The sequence below is a fragment of the Schistocerca cancellata genome, chromosome 9 (assembly GCF_023864275.1).
Source record: "Schistocerca cancellata isolate TAMUIC-IGC-003103 chromosome 9, iqSchCanc2.1, whole genome shotgun sequence".
Classification (NCBI taxonomy): domain Eukaryota; kingdom Metazoa; phylum Arthropoda; class Insecta; order Orthoptera; family Acrididae; genus Schistocerca; species Schistocerca cancellata.
In genome coordinates, this window is record NC_064634.1 from 416,797,193 (window position 1) to 416,823,401 (window position 26,209).

Here is a 26,209-nt window from a genome sequence, read left to right on the forward strand (position 1 = left end):
GGCCCTGCCCTGTTTGAATCCCGCCAGTTCTGATGCAATTCGGGTCTGTCGTTACGATCATATCGTCTGTCGTCATGTCGGTAGATTCCATAGTTTCTTTCTTGTCGTAACATCGCTGTGGACCGTTGCATCTGAAGTTATTCTGCCTCCCCTGATAATAATTATTTTGGCTCCCATATTGTCTGTTTCTCTGATTGTCTCTGTGATAGTCACTAACATGGAGAGGTGATCTTTCCCTGTAATTATTACTACTGTGCCAACGGTTGTCATACGGGTGGTGTCTGTTTTTGTCACGATTTGTGTTGTGAGGATAGCCTTGTCGTGTCCAGTTATTATTTCTTTCATTGCGGAATTGTGATGGATGTGACCTGTAATTGTTGTGTTCCTGTTTTCGCGTCCCGCGATTGTAAGTATCAATTTCTGATTCTTGTAAGAGTCCCTGAAAAGCTTCAATGTCGTCTTTGCAACGTCCTGCCAAAATAATATGTCGTAAATGTTCCGGCAATTTGATTAAGCAAATGCGGATGAATTCTGAGGGGCTGTATGGGTTTGAAAGATACTGATTCTTATGCAACATGTCTTCAAAATATTTCATGAGACTGGAAAATTCAGATTGTTCGAAACGTTTCATCATTATGATGCTATGTTTTACTCGGTCTTGTGTAGCTTGAGAGCAATACGCTGAGAGGAAGGCATGATAAAATTCTCCTTCCTGTGACAATCGTGAATGACCGATCGCATTCTTACAGCTGGTTCATTCTCCAAGTAGCCACACATAAATTCTAATCTGTGCTCCAATGACCAATTGGGAGGAAAACAATGAGAGAATTCATGAAGCCATGCTTGTGGATGAATGTCGTTGTCAGAATTCTTAAATGTTTTGAATTTACGTGTAGTAAAGAACAGCTTATAGTCAAATTCATCGTGTCGGCGAGTAGCATATCGGTCATTGTTACGTCGTGTCGGCGGTTCCATCTCAAAATTCGGTGCACCTTGCCAATTTCTTTCATAATTTCCGAAATGCCCTGTGTTATTATTTTGTGGCTTTTCCGTATTTCTAAGTCCCTCTTCCCATGTTGGAGCGCGAGTGTCCTCTGAAATACGTAATTTTTGTATTACTTGTGCCAACTGATTTTGTACTTCCCGGATTCTCTTTGATTCTGATTTTGTTTGAATTTCTTAATTTGTTCATACTCTTCTGTGTCAGTGATGGCTACAGGTCTTGTGTCATTCAGATCATCATCTACCTTTGCAGATAAGTTAGTGAACTGATCCGAAAGTTCGGCTTCTTTCTCCGATAGTGTACTTATTTCCTCAGTGTGTTTTTCTGAACCAAGTTTCAGAGTGTCCATTTGTGTTGAAATCGTATCTACTGTGTCCTTTAAGTTTTCTTGAGTTTTTGCAAGTTGCGTAACCGAATCGATAGATGCACCTGAGTCAATTTTAGCTTGCAAGGTCTCATGACTTTCATCAACAGTAGTTTGCAGTTCTTTTATGGCTGCTTCGTGAGTCTGTAGTGTATTTTCATGCCGCGAAAAAATTGGTTGGAAATACAAATTAGTGTTTTTACTTCATTACAGACTTTTTGACATTTCGATTCGATTTTATGTAACTCAGTAGTTAAATCTTCACGTGTTTGTTCAAGCGTATGTTCCACTGAATCTACCTTTTGAAGCTTTTGTTCCATTGCGTCTAACTGTTGCTGTGTTTGTCTCTGGTGTTGTTCCATTGTGTCTAACTTTTGAAGATTTTGTTCCATTGTGTCTAACTTTTGAAGATTTTGTTCCATTGTGTCTAACTTTTGTAGCCTTTGTCCCATTTGTTGCATTAACTGTAATAACAATGGACTGGTGTCTGAAACATGTTCCTCAGTGCTTTTCGGCAGTGAAGTTGAATCGGCAACATTCACATTTTGACAAGACTTAATTGAGACTTATTTGAGAAAACGGTGAGGACCCAAAACCTGAATCTGCAGTATTTGCAAGATTGTGTCATGTCATTCCCGATTCCTGAGGCGCGCTTTTGCTGACCGCTCGGTCGATAATGCTTCCCTGTTCACTAATTGTTTCACTGTCTACACCATTGTTTGCCGCCGCTCTATTTCCCAATGCCCAGTTACCAAATTACTATGTTGTACTTTAGTTATTTCATTACACGGTGGCGCTAACACACTGCTTTCGTCTTCACTGTCATTTCTCAGTTTACTTTGGAGCCTAGTATTACGTTTTTCACACGCCATAATTGTCACAATATTTTACACGATAACACAGAAAAGCACAATTTGAAGAGCAAAAATAAGAAAACACATTAACATAGCACTGAAAATAATATCTAGTTAATCTCAAGCGCAGCTGCGAAATACTTGGTGCAAATCTACATGCATGCCACAACTGTTTTACTGTACAACAATGAAAGATTGCAACTACAAAGGAGATTCTCTATACAATTATGCGCTAGCAATAAACAAAAGCTACACTAATTACATGAACTACAAGAAAAATCCGAAGATTCCAGGTCCGAATCCTGGCAAGATCGCCATATGAAATGTCCCCTTTGAACAATTATACATGACTGTGCTTAAACTGACACACAATATTTTTAGCGCAACGCAATCTGACTTTCAAATATCCCTACAAAAGAATGGCCCTGACTAACATTAACCTATATGTTTCACAAATCACTTACCTCACAAAGATCTTCGTTACTCTAACTACTGCAATACAGCGAGGGCCACTACTGCCAGCTAAATAAAAGATTCGAACTACTGAAGGCACTAACTACTGATAGGCACACTTAGCAAAAGAAAGACTTTGATAGAGAACAAACAATGTACACTCCTGGAAATTGAAATAAGAACACCGTGAATTCATTGTCCCAGGAAGGGGTAACTTTATTGATACATTCCTGGGGTCAGATACATCACATGGTCACACTGACAGAACCACAGGCACATAGACACAGGCAACAGAGCATGCACAATGTCGGCACTAGTACAGTGTATATCCACCTTTCGCAGCAATGTAGGCTGCTATTCTCCCATGGAGACGATCGTAGAGATGCTGGATGTAGTCCTGTGGAACAGCTTGCCATGCCATTTCCACCTGGCGCCTCAGTTGGACCAGCGTTCGTGCTGGACGTGCAGACCGCGTGAGACGACGCTTCATCCAGTCCCAAACATGCTCAATGGGGGACAGATCCGGAGATCTTGCTGGCCAGAGTAGTTGACTTACACCTTCTAGAGCATGTTGGGTGGCACGGGATACATGCGGACGTGCATTGTCCTGTTGGAACAGCAAGTTCCCTTGCCGGTCTAGGAATGGTAGAACGATGGGTTCGATGACGGTTTGGATATACCGTGCACTATTCAGTGTCTTCTCGACGATCACCAGTGGTGTACGGCCAGTGTAGGAGATCGCTCCCCACACCATGATGCCGGGTGTTGGCCCTGTGTGCCTCGGTCGTATGCAGTCCTGATTGTGGCGCTCACCTGTACGGCGCCAAACACGCATACGACCATCATTGGCACCAAGGCAGAAGCGACTCTCATCGCTGAAGACGACACGTCTCCATTCGTCCCTCCATTCACGCCTGTCGCGACACCACTGGAGGCGGGCTGCACGATGTTGGGGCGTGAGCGGAAGACGGCCTAACGGTGTGCGGGACCGTAGCCCAGCTTCATGGAGACGGATGCGAATGGTCCTCGCATATACCCCAGGAGCAACAGTGTCCCTAATTTGCTGGGAAGTGGCGGTGCGGTCCCCTACGGCACTGCGTAGGATCCTACGGTCTTGGCGTGCATCCGTGCGTCGCTGCAGTCCGGTCCCAGGTCGACGGGCACGTGCACCTTCCGCCGACCACTGGCGACAACATCGATGTACTGTGGAGACCTCACGCCCCACGTGTTGAGCAATTCGGCGGTACGTCCACCCGGCCTCCCGCATGCCCACTATACGCCCTCGCTCAAAGTCCGTGAACTGCACATACGGTTCACATCCACGCTGTCGCGGCATGCTACCAGTGTTAAAGACGGCGATGGAGCTCCGTATGCCACGGCAAACTGGCTGACACTGACGGCGGCGGTGCACAAATGCTGCGCAGCTAGCGCCATTCGACGGCCAACACCGCGGTTCCTGGTGTGTCCGCTGTGCCGTGCGTGTGATCATTGCTTGTACAGCCCTCTCGCAGTGTCGGGAGCAAGTATGGTGGGTCTGACACACCAGTGTCAATGTGTTCTTTTTTCCATTTCCAGGAGTGTATTTACCTTCATATTGTTCAAAAGTCATATTATATATAGCAGCTCATGACATCCAGTCTTACAAACATACTCTTTCTTAATGAGACACGTCCAGATCGTCCGCTCTCAAAACTCCGCCATCTCTCTCCCCACAACCACCACTGCTGGCGGCTCACCTCCAACTGCGCAACGCTAGGCGCTGTTAACATCCAGCTGTCCAGCACTACAATGGCAGACAACAATGCAAACTAGCCACAGACTGCACACAGCACAGCCAGTGATTTCATACAGAGCGCTAAGTGGCGTTACCAATAAGAAAACCACCTAAACGGCCTACTTACATGACTTTTCTGGAGACTAGAAATCTACTCTGTAGAATCAGCATGGGTTTAGAAAAAGACGATCGTGTGAAAACCAGCACGCGCTATTCGTCCACGAGACTCAGAGGGCCATAGACACGGGTTCCCAGGTAGATGCCGTGTTTCTTGACTTCCGCAAGGCGTTCGATACAGTTCTCCACAGTTGTTTAATGAACAAAGTAAGAGCATATGGACTATCAGACCAATTGTGTGATTGGATTGAAGAGTTCCTAGATAACAGAACGCAGCATGTCATTCTAAATGGAGAGAAGTACTCCGAAGTAAGAGTGAATTCAGGTGTGCCGCAGGGGAGTGTCGTAGGGCCGTTGCTATTCACAATATACATAAATGACCTTGTGGATGAGATCGGAAGTTGACTGAGGCTTTTTGCAGATGATGCTGTGGTATATTGAGAGATTGTAACAATGGAAAATTGTACTGAAATGCAAGAGTATGTGCAGCGAATTGACGCATGGTGCAGGGAATGGCAATTGAATCTCAATGTAGACAAGTTTAATGTGCTGCGAACACATAGAAAGAAAGATCCCTTATCATTTAGCTACAATATAGCAGGTCAGCAACTGGAAGCAGTTAATTCCATAAATTATCTGGGAGTACGCATTAGGAGTGATTTAAAATGGAATGATCATATAAAGTTGATCGTCGGTAAGGCAGATGCCAGACTGAGATTCATTGGAAGAATGCTAAGGAAATGCAATCCAAACCAAAGGAAGTAGGTTACAGTACCCTTGTTCGCCCACTGCTTACATATTGCTCAGCAGTGTGGGACCCGTACCAGATGGGGTTGATGGAGGAGATAGAGAAGATCCAACGGAGAGCAGCGCGCTTCGTTTCAGGATCATTTCGTAATCGCGAAAGCGTTACGGAGATGATAAACTCCAGTGGAAGGCTCTGCAGGAGAGACGCTCAGTAGCTCGGTACGGGATTTTGTTGAAGTTTCGAGAACATACCTTCGCCGAGGAGTCAAGCAGTATTTGCTCCCTCCTACGTATGTCTCGCGAAGAGACCATGAGGATAAAATCAGAGAGATTAGAGCCGACACAGAGGCATACCGACAATCCTTCTTTCCACGAACAATACGAGACTGGAACAGAAGGGAGAACCGATAGGGGTACTCAAGGTACCCTCCGCCACACATCGTCAGGTGGCTTGCGGAGTATGGATGTAGATGTAGATGTAGATGTAGAATGCACTCAGAAATATATCATACAGAAACCACAGGAGAGGGGGCGCGATCGCCGAACGCTGGGCGCCAACTCCGGTGCCTTAGAGCTAATGCATTCCTCGTAGTGCGCGAAAGTCGCCCTCGGCCGACGTTGTGAGTTTGTGGACCACTGGGTCCCTATTTGTACTGAGTATGAATGCATTGTACTACTCAGGCCGCGGGCCACTTATATTGTAGCAGCCTTCCTTAGAGCGCAATACCGAAACTACGATGTATGTCGTCACTGATCTGTTCACATTTCACAAAGTCCTCTGCAGCTATGCAGCGTTCCGCAACGGCAGATTTTTGTTGTTTGCTTCGGTTCGGAGTGTCTCCTATGCCCCTGGCACCTTCCTTCGACTGCCCAGGCAGTGTGTTTGCTGTAAACCTTATTGTATTATCACGGAATACGTTAGACATCTGATTTACAGAGCCGTAACTTAGCTTACACTGTACCTGATAGGGCACACGATTTCACATGTGACTGGAAAATCCATTTAATATTACGCCGAGTCAAGTTTCTACCGATTTGGTTCGATATTATGCCGGCATACTGTAATTATACCATTGTCTTATCCCTCTCATGTTCTGTCTGTTGGATCTGTAGCTTCTGCCTGAAAGCATGTCACATTTTTCGATCCCAAACAGTTTTCAGGAGGCACACCTTGCGGAGACAAAGTTCACTATCACCCTGTTTGACAACTGATTCAAGGTACGTTTCCGTAGGCACATAAAAATAGAAGAAAATCTCAATTCAGATTATCTGTACGACTGATTCAAGATAGTTTGCCGTATCTACAACTAGGTTCGATCCCCAGTTGATCCTAGGATTTTTATATGTCACCACATCTTTCATCTCTGACCATGTCTGTTGGCCGAGATGCACCATGGTTCGGAATCTATGTTAAATCGTAGGTGCCTCTATAACTGGATGAGTACGTCAGTTCAAAAGTTGGAGGAAGGAAATACAACACCGTCTCCAACAAGACTATGCATAGTAAAGCACTGTGATGTCAGAGGCTATCTTAGATTTGATGAGGGCCATCTTAGGGACACGTAATGGAAGAAAAGCTCTCTACCGCCATTGGACAACTAATTCCAAACAGTTTGCAGTATGCGCACTGTGACGAAAAGTTAGGATGTACCGGGATCTTTTATGGCAGTATCTCGGTTGGAGATCCACATATGAACTAATGAAGTACAAAGCTGTGAAATACTAATGCTAGTTCGTGCAGAATTCCTTCACCTTAGGAATCCAAGAGACCGAGATGGACTTCTGTCTCCGACCCAACACTCGAAACTGTCATCTGTGTGCCCTGCTGCACAACGGACAATCACAAAACTCTGCATATTGTCGTGCACATCTTCAGAAGGAATTGCTGAAAATCCAGGGTTGCCACTGGATAACCAGCTGCAAACGAGTATATGAAAGTCATCTTAATTAGGTACTTATTGCTACAACCGCCCTTAGGCAGTCACACAGAAATATCTGCTTATTCGAGACGCATACGTCAAGTACAGTGTTTATCACTGAACAGAAATACGCTTTTGATTGTCTATTACGAAGCGCATGTTGTATCCTAGGCTAATATATTCTTCTATAATTAACTAGGCCACGAACTGATGGTTGAGGGAAAGACACAAATGCCAAACGAGCAAAGTGTTTGGTGTACCACACTTCATCAACGAAGTAAATCACTCAAACTTGGAGACGTATTTCTGCCCTTCTTCTCCTCTCGAGGCCCCTTTATCTAACAACTTCGCAGCCTTCGTCTGCTGGCATGCTCATCCAGCCAGTAGCTGTGTTGGCCAATCACAATCCGTCACATGTCCCAGCTGCCTCAAGTCTTTATTATTGATTTTTATATCAAATGTCAGTTGTAATCTAATTTGACAGTTCGCATCTAGGCCCTCAGTAGCGTACTTTAGGCCAAAAGAGAGAGCAGGCTGCGTTGCAAGCCGCTGCAGCTGACTCCACTGTGTTTAGGCGTCTTGAGAACGAAGGCATTTATGTCCCCAATGTCGCCTTTGAGGACAGCTTTCACATGGCTACATAAGTGGCGGTGGCCAGTTTTCCCTCCCACAACATGTACTGGATACTTCTCTTCACGAAAAGAGCTCATAACGTTACACCACAGTGGAAAAACATCTCGCTAAGCTGAACAACTTCTCCCAAACAGTTTACGGTAGTCATACTTAGTGGACGGAATACCAGGGACCACTGCTTAGTTGGACAACTCACTCAAAGCAGTGTACAGTGTGCTTTAGACACACATAGCGGAAGAACACAAATCTTCCACAATTCCGTTCGTGTGTACCTTGAAATTGATCTTTTTTGTACACAGCCGGAAAAAAAAATTGGACGTCCTCAACACCTCGATCATTTTGTTCACACGCGAGGTGACAGGTAGATCATCATTGTAGGGGTATTTTATAATCAATTCAGACCACCTGAAACACACATGTCACAGCAGAGGATACCCAAACTGTCGCATCAATACACAGTGTTCCCCCATCTGTTGATAACGCATGCGTGTTTTCTTGAATGGCACCGATGATAAACGTCCTCCGACAGACTGTCCCAAGCAACTTGCACCTTTTGTTGCAGATCGGCAATGGCTCTTGCCGGACCTGCAGAACGAGTAAGTTCCCGCTTCATCGTGTCCCGTGCGTGTTCAGTTCGCTAGAGATTTGATGATCCTGTTGGTCAGGGCAGTCGCTGTCCACCAAAGAAGACCACATTGCGTCGCGGCAGCTGTGTGTGGACGTACATTGTCCTGCTGTAAAAGCACATCGTCTTCCTGTCCAGGAAGTGGTAGTAGCACGGGGATAATAGTCTGTGCAATTTAGTTGGCGCTCGTTACTTTACCTGTAGAAAACCAGATTAGCCGTGAGTTCGTCACTGATGCCACTCCCCCTCGCCCCTCTACATCATATATCCTGTGGTGGGATTTGTTTGCCCTGGGCGAATGCGCTCTTCGGTAGGTAGCTCATCAGAAGAACCTCACAAGCATGTAAGTTCATCACTCGCATACAGAAACAACATAGCCTCCTCACTGGAAACAACAGGGTGCAATTCCACTGTGTGTGTGTGTGTGTGTGTGTGTGACTGGCGGTCAACGGCTCGAAGAAACCATTTCGAGGTATTCACCGTCAGTCACATTCGGTGATGGTAGTAAGAAATTTATCCTATCATCTTTTTATATTCTTCTTAAAAACAACAAAATTTGTAAGTGTTACACATGAAACAAGAGAAAAGAATACTGTAAAAAGATGAAAAACGAAAACTGTAAGATGCACGACCTGTTTTAAACATCAGCTAACAGGTCTATGATTTGGCAATAAATAATAAATAAATTCCACTCTCCAGTCAAAAAAATAGTTCAAATGGCTCTGAGCACTATGGGACTTAACAGCTGTGGTCATCAGTCCCCTAGAACGTAGAACTACTTAAACCTAACTAACCTAAGGACATCACACACACCCATGCCCGAGGCAGGATTCGAACCTGCGACCGTAGCAGTCGCACGGTTCCGGACTGCGCGCCTAGAACCGCGAGACGACCTCGGCCGGCACTCTCCAGTCAACTCTTTCACGAAACGAGAGTAGCCGTGTTTGTCGGTGTTGTGTTATCAGCGACAGCCTGGCCAGAGGCACATGTGACCTTAATCCAGCTGTAAGCAGACTGTTCCCAATGGTCCTGATAACACAGTAGACGCAACATGTGTCCGGATTTCTTCCCTGGATGACGTTCGGTAGACCATTCCTGCTCATAATATACATCGATCTTGGCGCCCGTCTGTGCTACGCAGACAGTAAGAATGTGGTCTACGGATGTGAGTAATGTTCCATAGACGCCGATCCAGCTTCCCGCAGACTCACAATGCGACCTCGTTCAAATGGGCGCAGCTGTTTAGCTCGAGTCACTACACGTCGGTTGGGCGTGCTTTGTACTCAAGAAGGAGTTCACCTTTAACTCAGCACAGCTGCTGGCTGCAGAGTCAAAACAAATGGTGTAGAGTCCGGCCTTCTGAGAGCAGTCTGATCGCGGATGAGCGTGACAAATGAATTGAATCACTAACACTGCAGTTCAATAGTATGCAAATACCTGGAGCTTTTTGCCCTCTAAATGGCGTTGCATTGGAAACCACAGCGTAAGATAAGTTTCTGTACCTGACCTGTGAGGTTAATGCGACCTGTGGCGGTGTGGCGGTGTTGCAGATGCGCCGACGTGCCAGCAGGAGCGCATCATGGTGGTGGGCGCGTCACGCTCGGAGACGCTGGACATCGCGTGCCACGTGGACGCCGATCCGCCGGCGCGCGCCTTCCGCTGGAAGTTCAACAACTCCGGCGAGACGATGGAGGTGTCGGCCGAGCGCTTCTCCAGCAACGGCTCGGAGTCCGTGCTGCGCTACACGGTGCAGTCCGACCTGGACTACGGCTCGCTGTCCTGCTGGGCCGACAACGCCGTGGGCGTGCAGCAGGCGCCTTGTGTCTTTCAGGTAGTGGCAGCAGGTACAACCGGCTGGCCGCTTCACTTCCTACTCTACTGTACTAATAGTTTACTTACTAACTACTCCTAGAACCTAAGTCTACTGCAGCAACACTGCAGCCGCAAAACCACTGGAATCTTTAATGTCCTACGACGAGATGGCAAGGACATTACTAGTCTCCAAGTCGAATACATTAAGACGTCGTGAGCACGAGGCGAGAGCAAGTAGGAGGGGTCTGTGACGTTACTGGAACAGGAAAGAGACTGCTCTGGTGGTTTGTCGTGAATTTTGTAACTGAATGCTGCTATTGCTACAGCCCAAACGTCCATTGTGGCAGAAAAGTGTTTTACTGCAGTAGTTCTTTAAAGGTGGCAGATTGTACTCTTACGAATTTAACCCTTGTTTGACAGTGCATCACTGAAACAGAAATGTGACACCTCAGTAATACAGGGTGTTTCAAAAATGACCGGTATATTTGAAACGGCAATAAAAACTAAACGATCAGCGATAGAAATACACCGTTTGTTGCAATATGCTTGGGACAACAGTACATTTTCAGGCGGACGAACTTTCGAAATGACAGTAGTTACAATTTTCAACAACAGATGGCGCTGCAAGTGATGTTAAAGATATAGAAGACAACGCAGTCTGTGAGTGCGCCATTCTGTACGTCGTCTTTCTGCTGTAAGCGTGTGCTGTTCACAACGTGCAAGTGTGCTGTGGACAACATGGCTTATTCCTTAGAACAGAGGATTTTTCTAGTGTTGGAATTCCACCGCCTAGAACACAGTGTTGTTGCAACAAGACGAAGTTTTCAACGGAGGTTTAATGTAACCAAAGGACCGAAAAGCGATACAATAAAGGATCTGTTTGAAAAATTTCAACGGACTGGGAATGTGACGGATGAACGTGCTGGAAAGGTAGGGCGACCGCTTACGGCAACCACAGAGGGCAACGCGCAGCTAGAGCAGCAGGTGATCCAACAGCGGCCTCGGGTTTCCGTTCGCCGTGTTGCAGCTGCGGTCCAAATGACGCCAACGTCCACGTATCGTCTCATGCGCCAGAGTTTACACCGCTATCCATACAAAATTCAAACGCGGCAACCCCTCAGCGCCGCTACCATTGCTGCACGAGAGACATTCGCTAACGATATAGTGCACAGGATTGATGACGGCGATATGCATGTGGGCACCATTTGGTTTACTGACGAAGCTTATTTTTACCTGGACGGCTTCGTCAATAAACAGAACTGGCGCATATGGGGAACCGAAAAGCCCCATGTTGCAGTCCCATCGTCCCTGCATCCTCAAAAAGTACTGGTCTGTGCCGCCATTTCTTCCAAAGGAATCATTGGCCCATTTTTCAGATCCGAAACGATTACTGCATCACGTTATCTGGACATTCTTCGTGAATTTGTGGCGGTACAAAGTGCCTTAGACGACACTGCGAACACCTCGTGGTTTATGCAAGATGGTGCCCGGCCACATCGCACGGCCGACGCCTTTAATTTCCTGAATGAATATTTCGATGATCGTGTGATTGCTTTGGGCTATCCGAAACATACAGGAGGCGGCGTGGATTGGCCTCCCTATTCGCCAGACATGAACCCCTGTGATGTCTTTCTGTGGGGACACTTGAAAGACCAAGTGTACCGCCAGAATCCAGAAACAATTGAACAGCTGAAGCAGTACATCTCATCTGCATGTGAAGCCATTCCGCCAGACACGTTGTCAAAGGTTTCGGGTAATTTCATTCAGAGACTACGCCATATTATTGCTACGCATGGTGGATATGTGGAAAATATCGTACTATAGAGTTTCCCAGACCGCAGCGCCATCTGTTGTTGACAATTGTAACTACTGTAGTTTCGAAAGTTTGTCTGCCTGAAAATGTACTGTTGTCCCAAGCATATTGCAACAAACGGTGTATTTCTATCGCTGCTCATTTAGTTTTTATTACCGTTTCAAACATACCGGTCATTTTTGAAACACCCTGTAAATACTCAATAACATCTATTAAGAGTACGTTACAATATAGTACCTTCGTGCGGTTTGGTACATGGCACTTGATGTTCTCTACACAAAAACCAATAGAATCTAATTTACACTCGAAGACAACAACAACAATGCACCACGAAGGAATTGTCCACTGCTGTCAGGGGCGTCTCAGGACGCGTTTTCGGTCTGGAATCTCATTGACTTCAGCATAATTGTCTTGAGTGATCCGTCCCGCTTCGAACTAAGCCCCGTTGACCAAGGAAGCCGTGTCTAGGCCCCCTGGACAGCAGTGGGATACTAGCCTGACTGTTGTCCGCCATACGGTCCGACAACCTGCAGTGATGGTCACATTTATTTCTATAGCCAGAGACCTCCTTGACGGACAAACACCGCATCCTTACAGCACAGCAGTTAAATCGACAATTTTCTACGCCCTCTTTGATTGCCCTTCGTAGCAGGCCATCCTGGACTTACGTTTCAGCAAGAGAGTTCCATCCCGCACGCGGCGTTTCTACTGCTTGTCTTCGTGCTCACCAAATCCTACTTTGGCCAGCAAGGTCGCTAGATCTCTTCACAATTAAGAACATTTGGAGCCTTATGGGCAAGGTCCTGCTAGTATCGCAGCATCTTCACGAACTAACGTGCCAATTGGATAAAACTTGGGACGATACTCTTCAGGAGAACACCCAACAACTCTATCAATCAACACCAAACCAAATAGCTGCTTGTATAAGGGGCGGAGGTGGACGAACGAGTTATTGACGCGCTCAGTTTGTGAAACTCTTTCTCTTAAATAACTCATTCAGTTGTTTTAATACTGTAATCAAATGGTTCAACTGGCTCTGAGCGTTATTGGACTTAACTTCTCAGGTCATCAGTCCCCTAGAACTTAGAAGTACTTAAACCGAATTAACCTAAGGACATCACACACATCCATGCCCGAGGCAGGATTCGAACCTGCGACCATAGCGGTTGCGCGGTTCCAGACTGTAGCGCCTAGAACCGCTCTGCCACCCCGGCCGGCGATATTGTAATCCTTTGTTTGTTTGTACACGTACATCGTATCGACGGATTTCAGTCTCACTCGGATAATTCCTTCGTGGCGCGTCTCTTTTATATGTTATATTCCACTTCGCTGCCTCATGGCACTCTGAAATATTTACTGTGACCGAAAATTATATTGCAGACCTTTAATGATCTTAGTTCTCTGCAACTAATGACTGCTAAGCCGGAATGCTGGCTTCAGGCACTGAACTAAACTGTCTAACTGCTGGTTCGGAACTATAAGACCGTCCACGGCGTGTCTTGTTTTGTGGCTGTCTGCTGAAGAGTTTACATGACCGCTAGTACGAGGTAGAAGTTGCGCAGTCTATAATTCACAGCGTTCTCTTTGTCTGCTGTTCCATCAGTTTATTTTTTTCATGAATGAGATAGTACCTCTTAACAAGTTGAACGAGTTTACTGTCTCTTTTTCTGATCATTTATTATTATTTGGCTCGGAATTGGCTCCCGATCACGAAAAATCGTTTCGTTGAGAATACTACAGATTGTATAACTTAATTTCTGGGCATAAAATATCGGTAGAGGTTTGGAGAGTGTTCTCGCTACCAGCAATCATAGTTATATCATCAGCAAACAGATATGTAATAGAGTGAATCCAAGTCATATGTATAAAAATTTAATATACTTACCCATTGCCTCGACATGTCGTATACATAATTTAAAAATATTTCAATACAAACTGTATTCTTGTCTTACCTGCAAATTTTTCCTGCTCTTCAATTTTCCATTTCCTGCAATGGCGAGTTACCATCCTTTGTACATGCTTGTTCCTCTTTCGTTCGTTGTCTCCCATACTTTTCCTCTAGTTTATTGAAAAGTTTCACGTAGTTTATGAATAGTAAATGTGTCTTTTTCTGTTGAAATCTGTTGCTTAATTATTTACCTAATAGCAAAGTTAAGAAGGTAAAATTAGGACATTTATAATAATATGGCGTGCTGTACATTTTATTTAAATACAAAGACAATTAGATGGGATCTTCTGGTTGTTGTAGGGAAGGATTGGGATGTGTGAAGTACCGGAAACAATGTTATAAGGAAAAAGATGTGGGCTGTATATGAGTGAAGGGACTGATGAGCAGGATATGTTAAATGAGTGAGATGCCAACTGGTACGTAAAGGGTAACAATTAGCCTTCCTTCCCCGTGGAGGGGGGGGGGGGGAGAGTAAGGCAATTTGAGATTAGCATGAAGGGAAAATCAAACGGGGTGCTTCATGGTCAGATAGGCAGAATAAGGTTTAAATAACTGTGAGTGCGAACATGGCGATCTCAAGGATGGAGGAGAAGATAGTGTGTTGGGACTGCAGTCTGCCGGACAGCAGGAAAAGCGAAAATGTTGTACAGATGTGTTGCTACTCCTATGCTTGAATATTTACCCAATTCCACTACCTTCAGACTTCGAACATCCTTGCTATAAAAATCTTAAGCTTGAGCATGCATTATTTCCATGAGGAGACTTTAAACAGAAAGTTGCACATTACACTGAGAAGAGAAAAGTGATGGGAGATACCTACTAATACCATGTAGGAGCTCCTTTTTCCCGGTATAGGGCAACAACTCAACGTGGCATGGACTCAACAAATAGCCACTGTACAAATATTGAGCCATAGTACCAGTATAGCCATCCCTAATTGCGAAATTGTTGCCAGTCCTGGATATAGCGCACGACCTGTGATATCGATTATGTCCCATAAATGTTCGATGGGTCACCAAATCATTCGCTCATATTATCCAGAATTTTACCCAACCCAACCGAGAGGAATTGTGACGCATTGCCATCCATACAAATTACGTCGTTGTTTTGGAACATGATATCCTTAAATGGTTGCAAATGGTCTCCAGGTAGTCGAACATAACCATTTCCAGTCAATGTTCAGTTCATTTGGACCAGAGGACCCATTCCACTCCATATAAACACAGCCCACACCATTGTGGAACCACTACTAGCTTGCACGGAGCCATGTTGACAACATGGGTGATGGCTTCGCCGGGAGTGCGCTGCACTCGAACCGCACCATCAACTCTAAGTAACTGAAATCGGGGCTCTCCTGACCAGACCATTGTTTTCCAGTCCTATAGGGTCCTCCCGGTAGGGACAAGGGCCTAGGAGAAGCCCTGCAGGCGATGTCACCCTGTTAGCAAAGGCACTCGAGTCGGTCAACTGCTGCCATAGCCTATTAACGCCAAATTCTGCAGTAGTGTCCAAAGAGGTACGTTCGTTGTACATTTCACATTGATTTCTGCCGTTATTTCACTCAGTGGTGCTTGTTGGTTAGCACTGTTCACTCTATCCTAACGACGCTGTGTTGTCCTTTGTGAGAAGTAGTGTCTGAAATTTGATATTCTCGGCATACTCTTGACACCGTGGATCTCGGAATGTTGAATTCCCTAACGATTTCTGAAATGGAACGTCCCATGCGTCTAGCTTCAATTACCGTTCTGCGCACAAAGTCTGTGAATTCCCATCGTGCGGCCATAATTACGTCGGAAACCTTTTCACGTGAATCACCTGAGTATAAATGATAGCCCCGCCAATGCAGTGCCCTTTTATACCTTGAGTACGCTGTACTACTTCCATACGTAATGTTCATATCTGTGTCCCATAACTTTATAGCCGACCGTAGTGGCCGAGCGGTTCTAGGCGCTACAGTCTGGAACCGCACGTACGCCACGGTCGCAGGTCCGAATCCTGCCTCGGGCATGGATGTGTGTGATGTCCCTAGGTTGGTTAGGTTTAAGTAGTTCTACGTTCTAGGGGACTGATGACCTCAGCAATTAAGTCCCATAGCGCTCAGAGCCATTTGAACCATTTTTTTGACTTTATTCGCCTTCGTGTATTATGATAGACTAAGTAAATTTTGCTAAATGCTACACCACTACATTTCAAAATGACACTATTTTTCAACAGTCTCCAAGTGTATGGAAACAACGGCCGGATCATTATACCAACTGTTCAGTTATTCGATGGCAGAAATGTGCTTCTTGTTCTCCGAGGCATTCGAGAAGTGGCGTGTGGACGCCCTAATCGTTGAAAAATTTCTTTCCCCCAGATTTCCTTTCAGTTTTCCCAACAAATGTAAATCTTACGGTGCAGGAACTGCTCTGTATTATGGACGATTGTGAATCTTGCAGCAGAAACGCCGAAGTAAAACATGTGTCGTCAGTATCATGTGTTTCACTGTCACAGAGGAGAACAATGGCTTATCATCCTGTTCCAAGGCTGATCGGTGTGGGAAGTCACAACTAACGTGGCAAATTTCTGCCGTGACTCATAACAGCAAAGTGGCATGTATGTGGTGGTCGGTGTATGAAATCAGCATAGAAAGATAGGTTGGCATCGAGACACGATGTATGTAAACCTCTGTCATGAGTCATGGCACTGAAGTGGTAATTATACGCAGGTCAGCGTATGGAAACAGCAAAATAAGAAAGGTTGATGTGGTGCCTGGCTTCACGACTGCAACCTGGGAGTCCAAACACTCGCTGCATGTCATACCGCTGACGCTGATATATACTGGTGTGATAAAAGTCACGTACAGATCTTGGTAATATCGCAAACACGAGGTATAAAGCACTGGCGCTGTCAGAGCTGTCATTTGTACTCCGGCGACTCGTGTGAATAGATTTACGATGTGAATATGGTCCCACGACGGGAAATAACACCCTTTGAAAGTGAATTCCATTTTGAAAATCGTTAGGGAATTCAATATTTCGCGAGCTACTGTGTCAAGAGTGTGGCGAGAATACCAAATTCCAGTCATTACACCTCGATACGGGAAACGCAGTGGCCCACGGCCTTCACCTAACGACCGAGAGCAGCGGCGTGTACGTAGATCTGTTAGTGTTAACAGATAAGCAACGCTGCGTGAAATACAGCAGAAATCAGTGTGTCAGTGTGAGACGCCCAGTGCACATATCCTTAGGACAGTGTGGCGTAATTTGGCGTTAATGGCATATGTCAGCAGAAGACCGACGCGAGTGTCTTTAATAGTAGCACGACATCGAGTTAAACGCCTCTCCTGGGCTCGTGACCATGTCGGTTGGAACACAGACGACTGGAAAACCGTGGCCTAGTCGCTTGAGTCACAATTTCGGTTGGTAAGAGCTGATGAGTTCAAGTGTGGCGCACCCCCTACGAAGCCATGGACCCGGGTAGTCAACAAGCTGTTGATATCTCCTTAACGGTATGGGCTGTGTTTACATGGAATAGATTGGGTCCTCTGGTCCAGCTGAGCCGATCATTGTTTGGGTATGGTTACGTTCGGCTAATTGAAGACCATTTGTAGCCATGTACTGGGTCACAGTTGTTAGCTGTTGTTATGAAGAACATTCTGGACAATTCGAGCGAATGATTTGGTCACCTAGGTCACAGGACGTGAATCACGTCGACCATTTATGGGATGTAATCAAAAGGACCGTTCGTGCACAATATCCTGCACCTTAACACTTTCTTAATTATGGACAGCAAGGCCCAAATCAAAGGGGGGGGGGGGGACAAGCAGGGGTGCCTGCTCCAGGCGGCAATTTCAGGGGGCAGCGAAATTCATATTCTTGAAGAAAAAACCTTAGTATCACACAGTGCCTATCGTCCAGCACACGTTGGACTATCGATTATTAATCCTGGTTGGTTTTTGAACATTTTTAAACACATTCCAAGTTGATTTCTGACCGAATCGTAAGCTGATTTTTGAATGCATGCATAGTGTACGTGATGTCTCTGCTAGCGAAATCCCCGTTGCATCTAGAAATAAAAAAAAAAAAAAAAAAAAAAAAACTTTCCCGCAGGTAAAAGGGGACGGGATTATACAAACTGAGCGGAATAAATCCGAACGGGTGAATGACAATCGCTGTTTGTTTTTGTGGTTAATTGTGTGCACGAATGAGCAGCAGTGTTGTAATTACTAGCGAAATCCACAGATTCAGACTACTAGATTGGAAACAAGCGACTAACAGGAATAACTCGGTGTATCCAAGAAAATGAAATTTTGCCAGAAAATATTTGCCAGATAGCCACAGTAGTAAGAGCTAGTTGTGCAGTGCCAGGTTAACAGCCGTTGGAGTTCTATTCTCGGAATAGCGCGGAAAACATCTTGTACGAACACGTAATAACGCCTAACCGGATAATAAACGCGGAATAACATAACCGGTGAGTCTGGCAGGGTTAGTCAACCGGAGAATAAGTTTTCGGAGTGGCAGGAACAGTTATAGAATTAGTGGTGACAAGATTGTTTGTTAGAACGAGGAAGGACAAGAAACGGCCGCATCACACAAATTATGGAATAATATGACGATTCCAAATCTGTATGAAAATTTCTTACTGCTGAGTTCGATCTCACGCTTGAGAAATTGGAGCTTATGAATGAAGTGTGAAACTGTTTCCTAACATAAAACGTTTTGCTTGTGATAGGACTAATAGGGATTTGATATTGGTACTTCGTGAATTATATTCTGTCGTGTTGTAAAAAATGTCCGTTTGTAACAAAACAGTCTGGCTTGTTTGGCCCGTGTTACAATTGCTGCCGTATTAGAAAGACCTATTCCGTTCTATCTAGCAGACAGTGACAGAATAGACATACTGAGATCGAGAAACCGCACCACTCTTGGGTACTATCCGTATTAACAGCTTTTCGGTATTAGACAAAAACATTTTGATTTTTCATGTAGCAAAACGAACTTTGACGAAGCAGTAGATTCTTTCGCAGGAAGGAAGGCACGCCATGTAGAGCTGTAGCACTATTGGAGAGAAAAAAGTGCTGGGACGTAAGGACTGAACAAATGTGTACTGTCTTGCTTGTGTCTTGTATTTACTGGTTTTCTGTTTCCAATATTTAATTTTATGTTACGCAAAAGAGAGAGTTATTAGCTAATAGGCAATAAAGAGTCCAAATTTTCTAAAGTGTTCTTATTCTTCCGGTTACAAATAATCCCATCCTGTATTAATTGTGAGTTTTTTTTTTTAAGTGGGGAAGACGTCAAACCGGCCGACTGGGCGCAGGAGGGGTACCACAGGACTTTTTGATTTTCACAGTCCTCCAAAAAGTTTTAATGCCTTCCACTACAAAATATACACCTTTTAAATCCACAGAGCGAAATACAGTGACGTGCGGCCCGCATCTCGTGGTCGTGCGGTAGCGTTCTCGCTTCCCACGCCCGGGTTCCCGGGTTCGATTCCCGGCGGGGTCAGGGATTTTCTCTGCCTCGTGATGGCTGGGTGTTGTGTGCTGTCCTTAGATTAAATAGGTTTAGGTAGTTCTAAGTTCTAGGGGACTAATGACCACAGCAGTTGAGTCCCATAGTGCTCAGAGCCATTTTTGAGTGACGTGCGACAAAATTTTTATGAATGCTGTTCAAATGGTTCAAATGGCTCTGAGCACTATGCGACTTAACTTCTGAGGTCATCAGTCGCCTAGAACTTAGAACTAATTAAACCTAAATAACCTAAGGACATCACACACATCCATGCCCGAGGCAGGATTCGATCCTGCGACCGTAGCGGTCGCTCGGTTCCAGACTGTAGCGCCTAGAACCGCACGGCCACTCCGGCCGGCAAAGAATGCTGTGTGAAGCGGCGTGGCACTGCACTTTGACACACTCGAGACCAAATAACATGTCTTACATTTCCTCGAACATGCATGATTTATACAGGGTGTAAATTTTAAGGTGACAAACCATAATAACTCGAAAAATAAGCTTCACACAAAAAAAAAGTGTAGTATCCAAAGTTGATTATTTCCGAGGGAGACATCTGCTAGTGCTTACATTAGCTCGCCACCCCAGCCCTCCATAGGGTGGGGCTGAGAGAGAGGAATTAGAGTTTAACAAATTTTGACCCGAATTTCAATTTCTTCCGCAGATTCGAATTTTGGTCAACATTTGTAAAACTCTAATTCCTCTCCCTACGGGGAGAGAGGGAGAGTTTTAGTTTTAGAGAATCAAAATTTACGAAGTAAATAAATATTCTTTATTTATCCGTAACCATTTTTGTCGCAAAAATGAGAACATGGATTTTCTTGAATTACAGCGCCAACTACCAAGAATCAAAACAAATATTTAAGACAAAATGTACGTAGGTTTTTTTATGTAGAATCTGGTTATGCGATAAAAATTGGGGGTTCTCATTTGAAATTTTAAAGTTGCCTCCAATACCACTACCAGGGGGTGGTGGGATAATTTTAGCACTAGCCTCGAAAATAATCAACTGCATTCTACACATTTTTTCGTGTGAAGCTTATTTTTCGAGTTATTTTGGTTTGTCAACTTTAAATTTACACTCTATACATCAAACTCCTCAGGAAGATGCGCGCTACAGAATGAACATATTTTTGAAAATTCGATTTTTTAAAACATTGACGTCCCATCTCTAAATTACGGAGAGGGTGGAGGGGGAGGCGCTACTATCTAGTTCTTGCGCTGGTTCGGAAATGCCGTAGATCCTGGGGTGTGGATGGCTACAGAGGCAGCACGGCACAACATTTCTGCGGAGGACTTCCAGCGGGATGTTGAGATCATGCCACGTTGAGATGCTGCACTGAGACGGGAAAAAGAATGTCCGGCACGATATTAGGAGGTATTCCATGACTTTTGTCACTTCAGTGCAGACTGGTGGTAGACTGGTGGTATACTGTGATAATTTTCAGGGGAACCCGAAAGTGCATATTTGCAGTGATTAAAATTTTGTACAACACCAGTGTACCTATTTCGGCTGCGTGGGTACCGGCCACGTGCAGTAATTAGCCGTTAAAGTGAAGTGGGTAACAGCGCGCACGTAGCTACAGTAGTCGCTGTGAGTTCGGAAATGCCGTAGATCCTGGGCTGTGGATGGCTACAGAGGCAGCAATGCACAATATTTCTGCGGAGGACTTCCAGCGGGATGTTGAGATCATGCCACGTTGAGATGCTGCACTGAGACGGGAAAAAGAATGTCCGGCACGATATTAGGAGGTATTCCATGACTTTTGTCACTTCAGTGTAGACTGGTGGTAGACTGGTGGTATACTGTGATAGTTTTCAGGGGAACCCGGAAGTGCATATTTGCAGTGATTAAAATTTTGTACAACACCAGTGTACCTATTTCGGCTGCGTGGGTACCGGCCACGTGCAGTAATTAGCCGTTAAAGTGAAGTGGGTAACAGCGCGTACGTAGCTACAGTAGTCGATGTGAGTTCGGAAATGCCGTAGATCCTGGGCTGTGGATGGCTACAGAGGCAGCAATGCACAATATTTCTGCGGAGGACTTCCAGCGGGACGTTGAGATCATGCCACGTCGAGATGCTGCACTGAGACGGGAAAAAGAATGTCCGGCACGATATTAGGTGGTATTCCATGACTTTTATCACTTCAGTGCAGACTGGTGGTAGACTGGTGGTATACTGTGATAATTTTCAGGGGATCCCGAAAGTGCATATTTGCAGTGATTAAAATCTTGTACAACACCAGTGTACCTATTTCGGCTGCGTGGGTACCGGCCACGTGCAGTAATTAGCCGTTGCTGTGAGCCGCTCGCTCGCCGCCCCTGGAGACGCTGCGGCGAGCCTGCAGAGTGCGCCGGTGTCCGCAGGCAAGCCGTTCCCGGTGCGCAACTGCTCGCTGAGCAACCAGACGGCCAGTTCGGTGGAGGTGTGGTGCCAGGCGGGCTTCGACGGCGGCCTGCCGCAGACGTTCGTGCTGGAGCTGTTCTCGGGCTCCGCGCCGCGCTACAACCTGACGGCGGCCGACGCGCCCGTCTTCCTGCTGGCCGACCTCGAGCCGGAGGTCACCTTCCGGGTCGCCGTCTTCGCCGTCAACGCCAAAGGACGCAGCCCCGCCGTCCTCATCGAGGAGATCACCTTCCGGGACGCCGAGCGACGCACCGGTCGGTAGCCTGAGTCTTTTCTGTTCCCTCATTAAGTTCGATCTGGTTTGTTATGACATCCTCTTGTAACAGAACATATTAAAAGCTTTACTGTACCGAAGTATGCGATACCCTCCAAATTCAACCAGTTTAACGAGTATTTATGATTATAGAAAAGTTATTGTGTATGTTAACAATGATTGCATAACATGTCTCCATAAACAGTCAACCCATTAAATTATACTGAATAACTGACCCACACAAAAGTTTATATTACTTGATCACTGATACAGCAAATGTCATCATGTAAAAACACTAAGTTCATCTTAAATAATTAATATGAAGTACGAAAAATAGTGGCCAACTTAGGTGTTGTTGGATCTCCTTAAATAAAAATCACCCAGTGAAACCTATTTGTTCACTAGGAGCGTTTTCACTCAGTATTCACGTAAGCAATCCGATTTTAGTCGAAAACCAATGTAATTCTTAATAATTCATGTTATTTACTTATTTATGCAAATTAGAGAAGTCAATTGACAAACTTCTAAAAAGCGGCCTTTTTGTAACAAATAAGTATTCTGTCAAGTCAACAAATCTGTCTGTCATTTTAATAACATGTTAAATTATGTCACTCGATGCAAATTAATAACTTTTCTGCACAAATTATGATAACAGATGTACATGTGACTTATAAACTATATCTCTTTTTAGTAGTTCTTTGACAATGTTATAAATACGAGCAGGAAGAAGGGTCGAGAGGCAGTCGGAATGTCACTTTGGTAAAGTGTGTTTGTGTGTTATTGTTTGAGGTGGATAAACAATGCAAAGAACATGTAACGGAAGTTCTACTTTGTGTTGTCATGGTCTATGGTGGACAGTGGAATTAAGATGGCCACCAGAATAGTAAATATTTGAAGTTTACATATTTGTTGGTTTCGCTCGTTCTTTATCATCAAAAGCACATAAAAATCACGGGACCTCATGTTTTTAACCCTAGACAACCAGATGTAGAGCCAGCATCAGCATCGAGAGACAGCAGCGATCCAGCAAGTAGCAGCGATTACTACAACACAATGCATTTTAATGGCGCCAACCTAACATCAAGTGCTAACAAGCTCCGTAAATGGGAGTGAAATAGTGCGATTATGGCAATTAGCAATATCTACGACCAGGCGACCATTAAACTCTCCTGTTCGAACATCCTACATCGTTTCTAGCTTATATTCCAATCGTTGCCTTTTTTAACATTTTTCAAATGTTAAGGATAATAAGTTGCCGTCTCTTTATCTAAGAATAGATGATGAATGGAGCTAGCCGCTACTTTGTGTAATGTCTTGTATGTATAGACGTGTATCTGTGGCCTTTAAGATCCCTCCACCTTCACACAAATCTATACAGTAAAGTAAGGGCCTCCCATTTCTCGGCTGATCCGTGATAAGACAGGCGAAAAGTTAGACTAATGGAGGATTATTAGTATTATCTCTATTTTCATTCGCTCTCTCTCTTTCTCTCCTTTATCTACACTCCTGGAAATGGAAAAAAGAACACATTGACACCGGTGTGTCAGACCCACCATACTTGCTCCGGACGCTGCGAGAGGGCTGTACAAGCAATGATCACACGCACGGCACAGCGGACACACCAGGAACCGCGGTGTTGGCCGTCGAATGGCGCTAGCTGCGCAGCATTTGTGCACCGCCGCCGTCAGTGTCAGCCAGTTTGCCGTGGCATACGGAGCTCCATCGCAGTCTTTAACACTGGTAGCATGCCGCGACAGCGTGGACGTGAACCGTATGTGCAGTTGACGGACTTTGAGCGAGGGAGTATAGTGGGCATGCGGGAGGCCGGGTGGACGTACCGCTGAATTGCTCAACACGTGGGGCGTGAGGTCTCCAAAGTACATCGATGTTGTCACCAGTGGTCGGCGGAAGGTGCACGTGCCCGTCGACCTGGGACCGGACCGCAGCGACGCACGGATGCACGCCAAGACCGTAGGATCCTACGCAGTGCCGTAGGGGACCGCACCGCCACTTCCCAGCAAATTAGGGACACTGTTGCTCCTGGGGTATCGGCGAGGACCATTCGCAACCGTCTCCATGAAGCTGGGCTACGGTCCCGCACACCGTTAGGCCGTCTTCCGCTCACGCCCCAACATCGTGCAGCCCGCCTCCAGTGGTGTCGCGACAGGCGTGAATGGAGGGACGAATGGAGACGTGTGTCTTCAGCGATGAGAGTCGCTTCTGACTTGGTGCCAATGATGGTCGTATGCGTGTTTGGCGCCGTGCAGGTGAGCGCCACAATCAGGACTGCATACGACCGAGGCACACAGGGCCAACACCCGGCATCATGGTGTGGGGAGCGATCTCCTACACTGGCCGTACACCACTGGTGATCGTCGAGGGGACACTGAATAGTGCACGGTACATCCAAACCGTCATCGAACCCATCGTTCTACCATTCCTAGACCGGCAAGGGAACTTGCTGTTCCAACAGGACAATACACGTCCGCATGTATCCCGTGCAACCCAACGTGCTGTAGAAGGTGTAAGTCAACTACCCTGGCCAGCAAGATCTCCGGATCTGTCCCCCATTGAGCATGTTTGGGACTGGATGAAGCGTCGTCTCACGCGGTCTGCACGTCCAGCACGAACGCTGGTCCAACTGAGGCGCCAGGTGGAAATGGCATGGCAAGCCGTTCCACAGGACTACATCCAGCATCTCTACGATCGTCTCCATGGGAGAATAGCAGCCTGCATTGCTGCGAAAGGTGGATATACACTGTATTAGTGCCGACATTGTGCATGCTCTGTTGCCTGTGTCTATGTGCCTGTGGTTCTGTCAGTGCGATCATGTGATGTATCTGACCCCAGGAATGTGTCAATAAAGTTTCCCCTTCCTGGGACAATGAATTCACGGTGTTCTTATTTCAATTTCCAGGAGTGTATGTACAGTTTTCAATATAATATTTCATTACGTGAAATCAGCCAAATAGGATCTTTGGTGGAGTCCTTCGCCTCGGTAATCAGCGGCTGGCTTGCTGTAAGAGATCTTTACATTTATTATTACTGTTAAACACTGCATTCAGTCGGGAGAATCAATCGTGTGGACAATTTGTTCCTTTTACGAAAGATTGCGAATTCCAGATGTGTACGAAGCCTTTTTGGACGATTTAACACAGACTCAGTGATTGCAGGCTCTCTTCGACACTGCTGAAACTTCCCCACTAATTACAGGGCCAACGTGATCTTCAAATGATTCAGCAAAAACTCATTAGTTCATTCACTCCAGAACAAAAAAGTCTCAAACCTTATTTATGAAGGAAATTGTGTATTAAATCCATCTCCATTACATAGCCAGATCTCCGGTGATTCCACGTCTTAATTATTTTCCGTTTACAGTCTCTTTCTCTTCAAACAAACCGCTAGTGGCACAAATGTTAATTGGCTCGCTTTAGCGAGAAGAAAAGCAGAATATGTATCTCTCAGAAACCCGTCAATCCCTCAACAGATACTACAGAAGCTGTCCTAGTTACCACTCTAACAACCATGGAGAATGCATATATGCATCTCTGTTATTTCAAAGAATAAACGCACTAGAAAATACTTTGGCGTCGTCGAGCTGTCGCCGCATATGTTACGAGAAAATCAGATCAGATACTTTTCCAAAGTGAATGAATGTGGATGGTTTGATTGACAATGATTAATTGGTGTGTGGCAGAGGGTATTTTCTGTGGGGACGTTACACCTTCCCCTACAAGATTGCCCTCTGTTACTCCCACTCGTACCACGGAAGGTGTGAGTAAAGCACCACGTCAGCTCCTGTTAAGGAATACGCCGAAGGAAAAAATCGCAAAGCCAAAAATTTATTAACGTAAAAAAATGAAATATCGGAAATACATCTGTTTTGGAAACTAATGCAAGTGATAAACATTCCAAGCTTAAAGGTTAATGTAAGCGTGAAATAACCCATTGCAAACGTGAAATGCTGATACATTAATAAAGGACTTAATGC

The 26,209-nt window shown here is 45.4% G+C and overlaps 1 protein-coding gene across 1 annotated transcript in view; it reads left to right on the forward strand.

The window, feature by feature from the left end:
- Positions 1-26,209, forward strand: part of LOC126101459 (hemicentin-2-like) — a 496,135-nt gene that overhangs the window by 428,490 nt on the left and 41,436 nt on the right. Inside the window, exons 9-10 of the mRNA XM_049912112.1 lie at positions 10,040-10,333; positions 21,926-22,219. Coding sequence (XP_049768069.1) covers positions 10,040-10,333; positions 21,926-22,219 — 588 coding nt within the window. The remainder of the gene's footprint in view (positions 1-10,039; positions 10,334-21,925; positions 22,220-26,209) is intronic.